The sequence below is a fragment of the Caretta caretta genome, chromosome 4, assembly GCF_965140235.1.
Source record: "Caretta caretta isolate rCarCar2 chromosome 4, rCarCar1.hap1, whole genome shotgun sequence".
Lineage (NCBI taxonomy): Eukaryota > Metazoa > Chordata > Testudines > Cheloniidae > Caretta > Caretta caretta.
Window position 1 is genome coordinate 72555777 of NC_134209.1, and position 12732 is coordinate 72568508.

Genomic DNA, 12732 nt, shown 5'->3' on the forward strand with positions numbered 1-12732 from the left:
ATTTACACGGATATAATTGAGATCATAGTTTGGTCCTAAATTCTGGTCATAAATATGGCCTTAAATTAAAATGAATAAAACAAAAAGAAATCTGGCCTAATTATAGAATTTGAAGGGTACAATGTAGTTTTAATTAACTGATAAACATTTTAGGCCAGATAATTTTCTATAATACTTCTTAAAATAGATTTTTAATGCAGTAGAGAGCATGTTATTAAAAACAACAACAATAAAAATAAAAACAAGCAAAAAATTCACATTCTCTAACTATTCAAAGCAGCTAACAGTTAATATTGTGTCATCTTAATGGGACACATTTTCTGCCCCAGGCTATAACATTACACACTCAGTAATGCAGTCTGAGGGTGGTCCTTTTAAGATGAATGTGGCAATACTCTGATATGTTTATTCAAAGGCAAATCTATTTCATTGTCTAATTAGAAGTCTTTAAAAGATTTACTCTGATCGTTTCTTGGGAAGATCACTGTCTTGTATGTAGAGAGTTGCTTTTGTCTAAATAGATGTTATCCAACACCTGCATCTTTGTTTATGTAAGGTTCCACAAATATACATTGCTTTTCTCTCACTTATTATATGCTTAAAATGGTAATGCAGTTGACAAATGGTGAAACTCTTTAATTAGGAAAGTGCTAAACGAATATTTGAAAGATGTGCTTCATAGCTGAAAGCTTTTAAAGACAAACTGCCTCCTGTCCAAGTCTTGATTTACCTATGCACAGCTGTAGCAATAAAAGCATGGCTAGAAGGGTAGATTTTTAGCTCTGATCCAGGGATCAGCTGTCAAAAAACTAATCTGAGTTATGAAAAGGATTCATCTTCTCTTCTTCCTTGCTGACTGAATGACAATCTACTTTACATTTGCCAACATAGGCATTGCTCACTGACATTTCATTTACACTTAAATATCTTCATTTTCATGCTATGTGACAGGGAGGGAAGAGAGTGTTGTCTGCATGCTGTTCATCAACATGGAATCCATAAATATGAAATAGTAGTAGTTTCTGCAGGAGATTTGGTGGAAAATGCACAAATCTCCAATGTAAGCAGAAGGATATGTCTTTCCTTGATTTACTCTATGTAAGGTAAAATCCTTAATACAGGGTATATACTTTACACCTTTAATTAAGCAATTGCCTACCTCACCTAGGCCTGGACTACACTACAGGGTTAGGTCGAATTTAGCCATGTTAGGTTGATTTAAAAGTGACTGCATCCACACGACCAATCCCATTCCATTGACCTAAAGAGCTCTTAAAATCGACTTCTGTACTCCTCCCCGATGAGGGGAGTAGCGCTAAAATTGACCTTGCTGGGTCAAATTTGGGGTAGTGCGGACGCAAATCTATGGTATTGGCCTCCAGGAATTATCTCAGAGTGCTCCATTGTGAGTGCTCTGGACAGCACTTTGAACTCCGATGCATTAGCCAGGTACACAGGAAAAGCCCTGGGGAACTTTTGAATTTCATTTCCTGTTTGGTCAGAGTGGCGAACTCAGCAGCACAAGTGACCATACAGGCCCCACAGAATTGTAGCGTGTAGAATGTTTCTACACTCCCCCTGTAATCTCTGTCCCTGAGGTTATTGCAGATTAGAAGGCGAAAAAACCGCACTCGCGATGACATGTTTTCTGAGCTCATGCAGTTCTCCTGCACTGATAGGGCACAGCTTAATGCATGGAGACATTCAGTGGCAGAGGCCAGGAAAGAATTAAGTGAGCGTGAAGAGCGGAGGCAGGGCGCGATGTTGAGGCTAATGGGGGAGCAAACAGACATGATGAAGCGTCTGCTGGAGGAGCAAATGGACATGATGAAGCATCTGTTGGAGCTGCAGGAAAGCCAGCAAGAGCACAGACCCCCGCTGCATCCACTGTATAACCACCTACCCTCCTCCCCATGTTCCCATAGCCTCCATACCCAGACACCCAAGAACGCGGGGGGGGGGGGGGGGGAGGCTCCGGGCACCCAGCCACTCCACTCCAGAGGATGGCCCAAGCAACAGAAGGCTTTCATTCAAACAGTATGAATTTTAGAGTGGCTACAATAAGCAATGTGGCCTTGTCCTTCCCTCCTCCCCCACCCCACCCAGGCTACCTTGTCTGTTATCTCTCTTTTTCTTTAAATTAAAAGAAAGAATGCATGGTTTCAAAACAATAGTTACTTTAATTTGAAGGGGGGAGGGTGGTTGGCTTACAGGAATTAAAATCAACAGAGGGGGAGGGTTTGCATCAAGGAGAAACACACACAACTGTCACACCGAAGCCTGGCCAGTGAAGAAACTGGTTTTCAAAGCCTCTCTGATGTGCAGCGCACCTTCCTGTGCTCCTCTAATTGCCCTGGTGTCTGGCTGTTCAAAATCGGATGCCAAGCGATTTGCCTCAACCTCCCACCCTGCCATAAACGTCTCCCCCTTACTCTCACAGATATTATGGAGCACACAGCAAGCAGCAATAACAATGGGAATGTTGGTTGCGCTGAGGTCTGACCGAGTCAGCAAACAGCACCAGCGAGCTGTTAAATGTCCAAAGGCACATGCCACCACCATTCTGCACTTGCTCAGCCTAAAGTTGAACTGCTCCTTACTACTGTCCAGGCTTCATGAGCCATGGGAGCAAGGGGTAGGCTGGGGTAGGTGTGACCGTGTGGTGCTGCCGGCTGGGAGAGCAGCCTGGGGCAGAAGCCTCCAGCTCGCATGATATCCAGGCAGGACTAAATCTCCATGAGACGAAACTTAAAGAAGAGAATGACCAGGAGTCTCTGGCTCCCATTCGGTGCTTTAAGAAGAGGATAGCCATGTCTGTCCAAGCACCCCTGATCGACCTCACTGAGGTCTGCCAGGAGAACCCAGGAGATTTATGACGGCTATCAGTCCTACTGCACCATCTACCGCGAAGGCAAGGAGCTGCTGCTGTGTAGCAATGCAGTACCGCGTCTGCCAGCAGCACCCAGGAGACATACAGTGATTGTGAGCTGAGCAGGCTCCATGCTTGCTGTGGTATGGCGTCTGCTTGGGTAACCCAGGAAAAAAGGCTCGAAACGATTGTCTGCTGTTGCTTTCATGGAGGGAGAGAGGGAGGGAGGCGGGCCTGACGACATGTACCCAAAACCACCCGCGGCAATGTTTTTGCCCCATCAGGCATTGGGAGCTTAACCCAGAATTCCAATGGGCAGCGGAGACTGCGGGAACTGTGGGATAGCTACCCACAGTGCACCGCTCTGTAAGTCGATGCTAGCCACGGTAGTGAGGATGCACTCCACCGACTTAATGCACTTAGTGTGGACATACGCAATCTACTGTATAAAATCGGTTTCTAAAAATCGACTTCTATAAAATCGACCTAATTTCGTAGTGTAGACATACCTCAAGTGGTGGACAGGGACACCACTGTTTCATGGAATAGTGTGGAAGAGGGCATTGACACAACTTGCTCTGAGGCCATGAAGATGGCTACATTCACATTCTGAGACAATCCAGACTACACCACCTGAAAGGAAGGTCAGGGATGGGCTGCACATCAGAAAGGTACAATTCCTTCCTGAATACCCCAATGCACAGTTTGTGAGCACTGCAGCATACTGTAAGTGGTAAAGAATATTGGCCAATTTGTGATTGGCCTTTGTGTGCTGGATGCTGAGAGATTGTCCTTTTTTTGCACTCAACAGACAATCAGAATCCTTGCATTTGGAGGCAATGAGAAGTCATGTGCCCACAGCACCCGTCAGCAGAACATGTCAGATGCAACCTTTCACCCCACTTTGGTCTCTCTTCTGTGTATACAATCTATTGCCTCCATAGATTAGATCAATAGATTAGAGAGATACTGCATCCCCATCTGAGGATACAGTATTTTCTTCAGTTACAATGTCATAGAGTACTACACATAGATTGCACATTAGTTGAGTTATAAAAGTACATGCTAGCTTTTACCATTTGAATGGGCAGGCTATCATTTTATGTCCTTCCTCCAGGCTTGACATACCCAGTTCAGGAAACACAGTTCAGGCCATTATTTGTCAGCCAAATGAGTAAAGCTCTGCTCCATGGCCTGAACAGATATCTACTGAGTCCACCTTTACAGCAAACATCCATTATTGTTACTGAAAGGCTACTGGGATTCTTTACACCTGGTCACATCATTGTTTTCCTGAGAGTAAACTCCCTAAGGTGTCGTACTCATTTTGTTCTAATGGGAACATTCTCATCTCCACTTGGAACTCTCATCCCCTGCCTATGCCTCTTCTCAGTTAGCCTGGCAGCTTAGCTACATCCAGAGAAACCCCTTTCTGGTGTTATGGCCCTTTTTGTTCCCAGTTGCTGTAATCTTTTTGGTAAGAAAAAAATATGCCATGATGTAAAAGAGTTAATGGCTGATCAGATTGGGAACAGGGAAGATACTCTGCAACCATAATCAAACTCACCAGCCCACAAGCTGGTTGGTAAAAGGGAGGAGTACAGGACCCAGGGCGGTATTAGGTAAGAAGCTCCATCAAAGTCCATCTATTGCTCTGAAGAAGGGGGACTTCACTTTGAGTTCTATATTTTGGAAATTTCAATATAATATTATTATTTTAAATAGGACCTGGAGTGGCTATTCTCTCCCAGGGATGAGCCTGGTGCAAATGCCTCCAAATTCCCTGTGCTATGAATAGGGCCCTACCAAATTCAAGGTCCATTTTGGTCAATTTCACAGTCATAGAATTTTAAAGATCATACATTTCATGATTTCAGATATTTAAATCTGAAATTTCACGGTATTGTAATTGGAGGGCTCCTGACCCAAAAAGGAGTTGTGGTGGGGGAGGGCGCAATGTTAGTGTATGGGGGTTGTGGTATTACCACCCTTACTTCTGCGCTGCTATTGGTGGAGCGCTGCCTTCATAGCTGGGCACCCAGTCAACAGCCACCACCCTCCGGCTGCCCAGCTCTGAAGGCAGCTCAGAAGTAAGGGTGGCAATACCATGATCCCCCTAAAATAACCTTGCAAACCTCCTCCATCCCCTCTTTTGGGTCAGGACCCCAGTTTGAGAAACACTTGTTCCCCCAGGAAATCTGTATAGTACAAGAGACCAGATTTCAAGGTCCATGATGCGTTCTTCCTGGCTGTGAATTTGGTAGGGCCCTAGCATTGAAACATGGAGAGATGCTCTGGCATTGGCTGCTTCAAAACCTATCTCATTATTTCATTTTGCTAAATTTCTCCATATTTTTGTGGAGACATTTTTAGTTATTGCCCTTTGTCCAAATCATAAAAATGTGAGAGTATCTATACTCCGCAAAGACTATAGAAAGTTAAAAGCTGTAAGACAGGGTGAAGAATGCGTAAAATGACTGTTCCTTTGCCAATATAAACTTCTATGCAGAGCCATAAATTACAGAAGTGGGGGTTACCTCTTGATTTTCTCCCACGAATATATGCCTTTCCAAGGATTTGCCATGATGGTCTGTACAGGTCTTCCAAGTCCAGTTGCCACCTGTCTGGTTCGAGATACCGGATAAGTTCTTCTACAGTACTAAATCCAGCAACAGCATTGTTTAGTAAATCTAATGGTAAAGCTGACGGGGGTAACATGGATGGGCTGGCAGCTTCTGTATGGTGCTGCAATAAAACAAAGAACAGTATCAGTTAGATATGTAATGTAATTGCTTAGGTCAAACATTGTACTTTATAAAGCTGGATAAACTTGGCAGTCGAGATTATAAAAGTAACTAGCTGTTTAACCAATTTACTGACTAAGACTAATGATAATCCAAGGAGCACTTAAACATTCCTCCCATTTAAAGTGCTAATTTGACTACACGTTTTTTTCTTCTTACTTTCTTGTTTTTTAGGAATGACATGCTACTATACCTCTTTTCTGGAGAAGTTCATTAAATGATGGATGATATGTCAGAAATAATTAGAGCAAATGGTGCGCTAAACCTTTGATGGAAAAATATAGCTCCATTACAAGCAATTACTCCCTCCTGAAATCTTAAGAAACTCACATTTCTCATGCTGTTTTTAGCACAAGGATTAACTGGCCTTTTGTGGGGTTTGGTGTTGTAGAGTCAAATATGAAACTATTCTAGTGTAACAATAGTAGAAAATCCTGTTGCTACCTATTGATGAAAAAGGGACTGTGTTCAGTGAAGTGCCAAGCATAGTGATGGTTCCGACCAAATAATTCAGAAGGGTAACAGTAGCATTGTATGTTATCTGCACAGATTAACAGTGTTATATAACAGCTAGGTATTATTTAATCTGAAATGCCCTCTCAACACTGCACACTAAACAGAACTTCTTTAAAATATTGAAAACAGCCCTGAAAAAGCCACGACACACACCATCGGAATTTGCTGCTATTATAGCAATGTTTTATTCCACTAACTGTAAGTGAGCCAACACTTAAACTCTCCAGGAGGACGGGCACTAGATTAAGTGTGCTGTCTGAGGGCTGACCTGAGGGTGAGGAGGAAAGGTAATAAGTGGAAGTAGTCAACATGCCTTTCCCAATATTTGCTTTCAAGAAATACCACGAGAATGGCTGTCCTTGCTTTATTTCTACCATATCCATGGTCCTTGGTTGTTGTTTTTTTAACTAAGTATCATGCAAGCATAGAAATATGTACAGCAATATCTAGACTGTTGGTATTGGTAACTTCTGTAGGGATCTGTATCCTGTCATTCTAGCATTATTTCCAACAGAGAGGCTGAAGCCATCCAGCTGCTCAATGTTGGTGGGTAATTTAAATGAACACTGATCGCAGAAAACTAAGTGTTCATTTTCCTCATCTTTCTGATGCCCACATTACAAATAGCATGACCATTGGGTTATGATAATAAACCAACATATTCTGGACAGTAATTTAAACCTTATACTGCATGGTGCTTCAAATTTCAAAACAGTGCTCTAATGCTATCCAGACTATAAAAAAAAATAAATATTGTAAGATTTTTCTTCCTGTTTTCCTCCAGAAAGAGTATTTATATATAAATATATGTTAATATTGATGTTTTCTGTTTTGAAAGTGTGGGGTTTTCTTTTGCTCAATAATAAGTAAATATCAGGAAGATTAACCTAGCAATCATTCTGAAGAAAACTCATTTCCTATCAGTGATTTCTGACAATTTTTTTTACAGCATGTTCTCATTTATGATGCACATACAAGGCCTGATTCACCAGTGTGGTACTCTAATATTATCCTGATGTAACTCCAGTGAAATCATTCAGTTGTTTCAGTGTAAAACTACAGTAAGGAACTGGTGAATCAGACCCATATTGCTTCACTGCAAAATGGATAAAGTAGTTTAAACACAAAAATTGTCATCACTGTCCACTAGTCTCACTTTAGAAGAACAAAATAAAACACCATTAAAAGATAGCAAAATTGAAGATTCACATCTTGATGAACCGTAGTTACAAATGTATAACATCATTTATAAAAAATAATTAAGTTTAATAAAATTACATAAATCAGTGTAAAAACGTTTATTGAGTACCCAATTTATAGAGTACATAATCACAAAATTGTCTTTAAAGATGTGAATACTGTAATTGATATTACCACATAGCAACTTCTGACTAAGTCTCAATTACATGCATAGCTAAGTATTTTATGACAATTAAAATGTTATTCTTTGTTAAAACTGCAAATAGTTGTTTATTTTTCATTTAAGCATTTTAGGCAGAATGTCAAGAGTAGCAATAAATAGTATTATTTTTCCTTTGGCTATTTCCATCATTCATAACACGTTATTAGGAGTGGCGGCTTTATCTAGCTTGCAAACGACAAAAATTCACTAACATTTCAAAGCTTTTTAAAAATTATTTAATCTGTAGAAGTGTCATGATTTCTAGGAGGGGGAACTCTCCTTGTTAGGAGTGAAATGAATTGACAAAAGATACAGTATCCTAACTTATTTACAAGTATGTACATTCTTTACAGGGATGTCAGATGGCAAAAGGCAAAGTGTAGATCTGTGGTTTTCAATCTGGGGTCCACAGACTATATCTAAGATTTTCAAAGTGATCTGCACCTCCATTTGAAATTTTTTAGAGGTCCACAAATGAAAAAAGGTTGAAAACCACTGGCGTAGATGATAATTCTCAGGAGTTAGCATGGGAGGTGTAACCTCAAGCAAACAACTCTATATTCAAGTTCTCAACCAGTTTCTCTCTTTCTGCTGTAGCAATGGGACAACAATGTAAGAGTATCAAAATCTGTCCATTTGTTAGTGGAATGTGCTTGGACTGTCACTCAAATTCACAGCACAGTCAGCTGATCAGGCATATATAAAAACCATCTATGGGTGTTGCCAGCTATACAGCTATTGATGTTTTGCAAGATAAAATGAAAACTATTTGAATTCAGCAACCATCCCTCAAACATAAGGGCTCAACATCTCCCATTAACAGATTCTCCACTTCGATAGCACTTATTGTTCTATCTAAAGTGTGATTCTGTTCCGCAGTTTGTTTAAAAACATCATGAAATTCCATATTTGTGTTTAATTGATAACTGCACACCTAGTGACTCCCCCAAAAAACTGGCTCAGCTTTATGATGTAACAACTCCTAAGGGTTAATTAAGCCCATCAGTGTCATTAAAAATTCTTAATACAAATGAAAAAAATTAATCCCTGTTGAAAATCCATAGGGCTAGAATCTCACCTGCACTGAGTAAATCTCGGTGTATTCTGGCTCCTTGGGTCCTGCTGCCGCCTGTCACAATTTAAAGCTGTTGTCAGCAGCTTTAAATTGCACCATTGGTTTAAGATCCTCAACAGACCTGATGACTGTGTGCAAAAAAAGTGGTCTTTTACAGTGGGATAGCTAATGTACAACAGTTATCTCACTGTGAAATCCTAGTGGATACAAGGCACTTTAGTTTTTACCACATGGTAGCAAGGTCAGCACTCTATCCTCTGGCCTTGATTAACCATGCCTAGTTCACCTCATGGAAAAAACCACAGTGTCTTATAGAATCATAGGCTATCAGGGTTGGAAGAGACCTCAGGAGGTCATCTAGTCCAACCCCCTGCTCAAAGCAGGACCAATCCCCAAGTTTTGCCTTAGATCCCTAAATGGCCGTCTCAAGGCCCCCTAAGATTTTACTGCATGACACCTAACATGCATTAGCAAACTATCTTTTTTGATAATGAAGACTTTGCCTGAACAGAGCAAGACTCCAACATGCCTCTTCCCCACTCACTTCTTTGCAGAGAGGGTAGCAGGTCAGGCACTGACTGCCCCAAAAGCAAGCTCCCCTCCAACAGGGGAACTCCATAGTGGGCATTTGCAGTTGGGATATGGGCAAGGGGGCTGTAATACAGCTTATGAATGGGGCCCATTGTATCCAGTGGGCTTACACCAGGGAGAAATCTGGCCCAGTCTTTCTAGTGAAGTTGAGGCACTCCAGAATATGGACTAAACACTTAAACTTTTCTTTCACAGCTCCACATATTTGATTAATAGGAATGTTTGGGGCTTCCCCCTCCCCCGAGGATGAGTGATTCACATCAAAACTGCAAAATGCAAAATAATAATTTGAAAAATATCTTGACAAATGATATATTTTAGCATGTTCCTCCCCCCACATTAAAAACAAACTTAAAACTTTTTCAATTTTTTTTATACCCAGGGAACCATTTTCATTTATTTTAATAGGATGAAACATGTTTAAATACTAGATAGAGACAAACGATTTTGTCTTTACTGTGTTATTAAATATGAATCAGAGCAAAAACCAAAAACCATAGTAAAATACACTAGACCAGCAGCTGCTATAGTAAAAGCCAAGAATGACAATTGGTGTTGGATCAAATGGAATTTCCAGTTAGGCTATTTATACTGTATTTTCCTGGGTACATTTGAGCCTATTGAAATGAATATCTTACAGATGTGCCTGAAGGAACTCTCAAGCTTTAAAAAAAGTGGGAGGGGGCAAAAGATTGGGGCGGAGGGGAAGGTTGCGAGGAAGAGATGCGACAGGAACCAAATGACTAGACTGTAACTTTACAATCAGCCTCATTTAAGGGTTGACTTATAGCTGCACTGCCTCAGGAACAGCTCAGAGAATGAACTTTGACTGAGAAAGTTAGAATTACTCCCCTGCTACCTCTTTGCTCAGGGACTGTAAGTTATTTCATCCCTTTTCATGCAGCAGGTTCCTTCCCACCATACTCCCCTCCCCCATTCTTCCCATGTGCATGACTAGCTATTCTGGCTGGAAAGGGGGCAGGGATGTAGCCATGCTTCCTCTCACCCTCTACCCACTCACTTGATGAGGTGAATATCAGTCAGGTGGTCTTTGCTGCCTCTGAGGCCAGAGTCCTTATCTGAGCAAAACTGACAGGAGAGCAAAGGGGGCCTTATTCCTCTATGTGGGTCAGAAATAGCTGTAACAATCCAGCCCAAAGTGAGTATTCTGATGTTAGGAGAGGAAGGATGGTACAGTGGTAGGGATGCTACCCTGGAAAGCAAGAGTTTTGTGAACACTGCCCTGTTCAGCTACAGACTTCCTGTGAGACCTTGGGCATGTCACTTTGCCACAGTTTCCCATCTGTAAAAATGAGGATAAATAGCTCTTCCCTATGTCACAGGGGTTTGGTAAGGCTCAATACACTAATGATGGGGAGGTACTTAGATGCTACAGTAATGAGGACCATACAAGTACCTTAGATAGATAGGTGCACAGTTGGTGCAGGTTATTTTTCTAAACCCTTCCTTTTCTTCTTCATCTCTCAGCCCTGCCTTCTGCCACACTTACCTCAGTAGCTGTGGCTGTGCAAAAAGAAAAAAACCCAAACAAACACATAATCACATGACATCAGTCAGCTGGCGCTACAATTCAGAATGGCCCAGAAATCAAGGAAATTCTAGGTATCAAAAATATAACAGGATTATCTCAGTAACTATGTTAAGATGAGTCATGAGACGCACATCGCTCCATTTCTTCTTTTCTGTCTCAGAGGAAGATGTGTGGTAGCTTGATGGCTTGAAGGCTCTATAGGTCTGCAGCGTCATCTAACTTGATTAGATGACCAATTGAACAACTTGATTAGATGTCCAATTGAACAAACTCCTTCCAAATTACAGTATCAGATTTTTGGGAATGCAGACAAGAAGTCAAAGAGCTTCTTCAAAGTGGTTTAGCTTGCCCCTTGTTGTTGAAGCCTACCATCTGTGTAATGTATAGGAATAGTGTAATATCCCTTTAAATAGCTTGAGCTTTCTAGTGGTGCTTACTGTGTTCTGTGTTTTAGAAGCTGCCTGAAAATCAGTCAGAGCAGCAGAGTGGGTGTGCGAGCTCATGTGCGTACATAGACTTTGCATGGTGGGTGGGTGTAGCTAGACCAGAGTTTCTCAAACTGGGGGTCCTGACCCAACAGGGGGTTGGAAGGCTATTGTAGGGGGGTTGTGAGATCACAACAGTTTTGCTGGGGGAAGGGAAAGCTGAAGAGGGAGTTACAGCAGCTGCTGCTTTCTGGCCACCCAGCTCTGAAGGCAGCACTGTTGCCAACAGCAGAGCAGATGTAAGGATGGCATGAGCATGAGTATGCTTCTATGGGTAACTACAGTAATTTACTATCACTTTATTTTGTGTGTGTGGAGGGGTGTCATCACAGCCTGAAATATTTTCAAAGGCGGGTCCTAGCAAAAAAAGTTTGAGAACCCCTGAGCTAGACTTTGCATGTTGTGTATATTTAGTAAAAACAGTTATCTGGGCCCCAAGTATGATTTTCTCATATTGTATTTGTTATGCAAAAAACAAAAGGCACAACACAACCTGGAACGATAGGATATCAAAAATGTCTCCGGACATGGCACTGCCCTGGGCGTCCATCCCTGGTTCAGCAGACTGGGAGTGGGATTTGGATGTTAATGCTTTCAATCAGTTCTGGGGGATGATGTCCTTATAGGCATCTCCAAGATGTAGCATTTACAATGGTTCCCCCAAGTTCACTGTGGATAGTTTTTAAAAAGACTGTCAAACAGAGCATTGACTGGCTGTGCCCCAGTCCTAGGCAGAAAAGGCACTGAGTATTATCATCCTTTATTGATGTGGGTTCTCAGATATTATGGAGAGGGGCTATATATTACCTTAATGATGCCATTGCTTGAAGGGGCAGGGCTTGAAGTCAGTAGATTTGGCCTCAGCCATGATCAGTATAGTGGACCCTCAATCCTGCTAGGATCCTCTTAGAGGTACCATAATGTACATTAATAATAACTATATCAGGAAATATTGAGTGACATTGCTGATTTCCTGATCTTTGTCTACAGTATAGATAATTACCTGAGTAGAAGTTGGGGCTGTGCGCCCTTATATATTTTTACATAGGTGGTACAAAGACATGAGAATCAGGCATGCCCAGCCCCATGGAAAACTGCTGTCTGAAGAATTGCAAACTTACGTGCTGAGGGCATGTATATAATCCGTAGTGGGGTTCCATGCAGGCAATTTTAAAAGAACAACAGTTATTTAATTTGGATTTCTCTAAGACCACAAATGTCAGAAATAACCCACGGTAACTTGCCCTAAATGCAACAAAAACAGAACTAATGCCATGCTGTCCAATGTCATGTTGGAGACTTTGAAATCAATTCACTGTATTGGTGGCCTATGTGCCTGGACTGCAGTAGTTGTAATGTTTCTATACATAGAAAGGAGAATATAGAATGATAAATGTTTAGGAACCTATATCTATGATGCATTTGTATGGCCACATTG

The 12732-nt window shown here is 41.5% G+C and overlaps 1 protein-coding gene across 1 annotated transcript in view; it reads right to left on the minus strand.

Annotated features, from left to right (window-relative positions):
- The window catches only part of PDGFC (platelet derived growth factor C), a 267306-nt gene that overhangs the window by 14215 nt on the left and 240359 nt on the right, over nt 1-12732 (minus strand). Inside the window, exon 4 of the mRNA XM_048847495.2 lies at nt 5407-5614. Within this exon, the coding sequence (XP_048703452.1) occupies nt 5407-5614 (208 nt within the window). The remainder of the gene's footprint in view (nt 1-5406; nt 5615-12732) is intronic.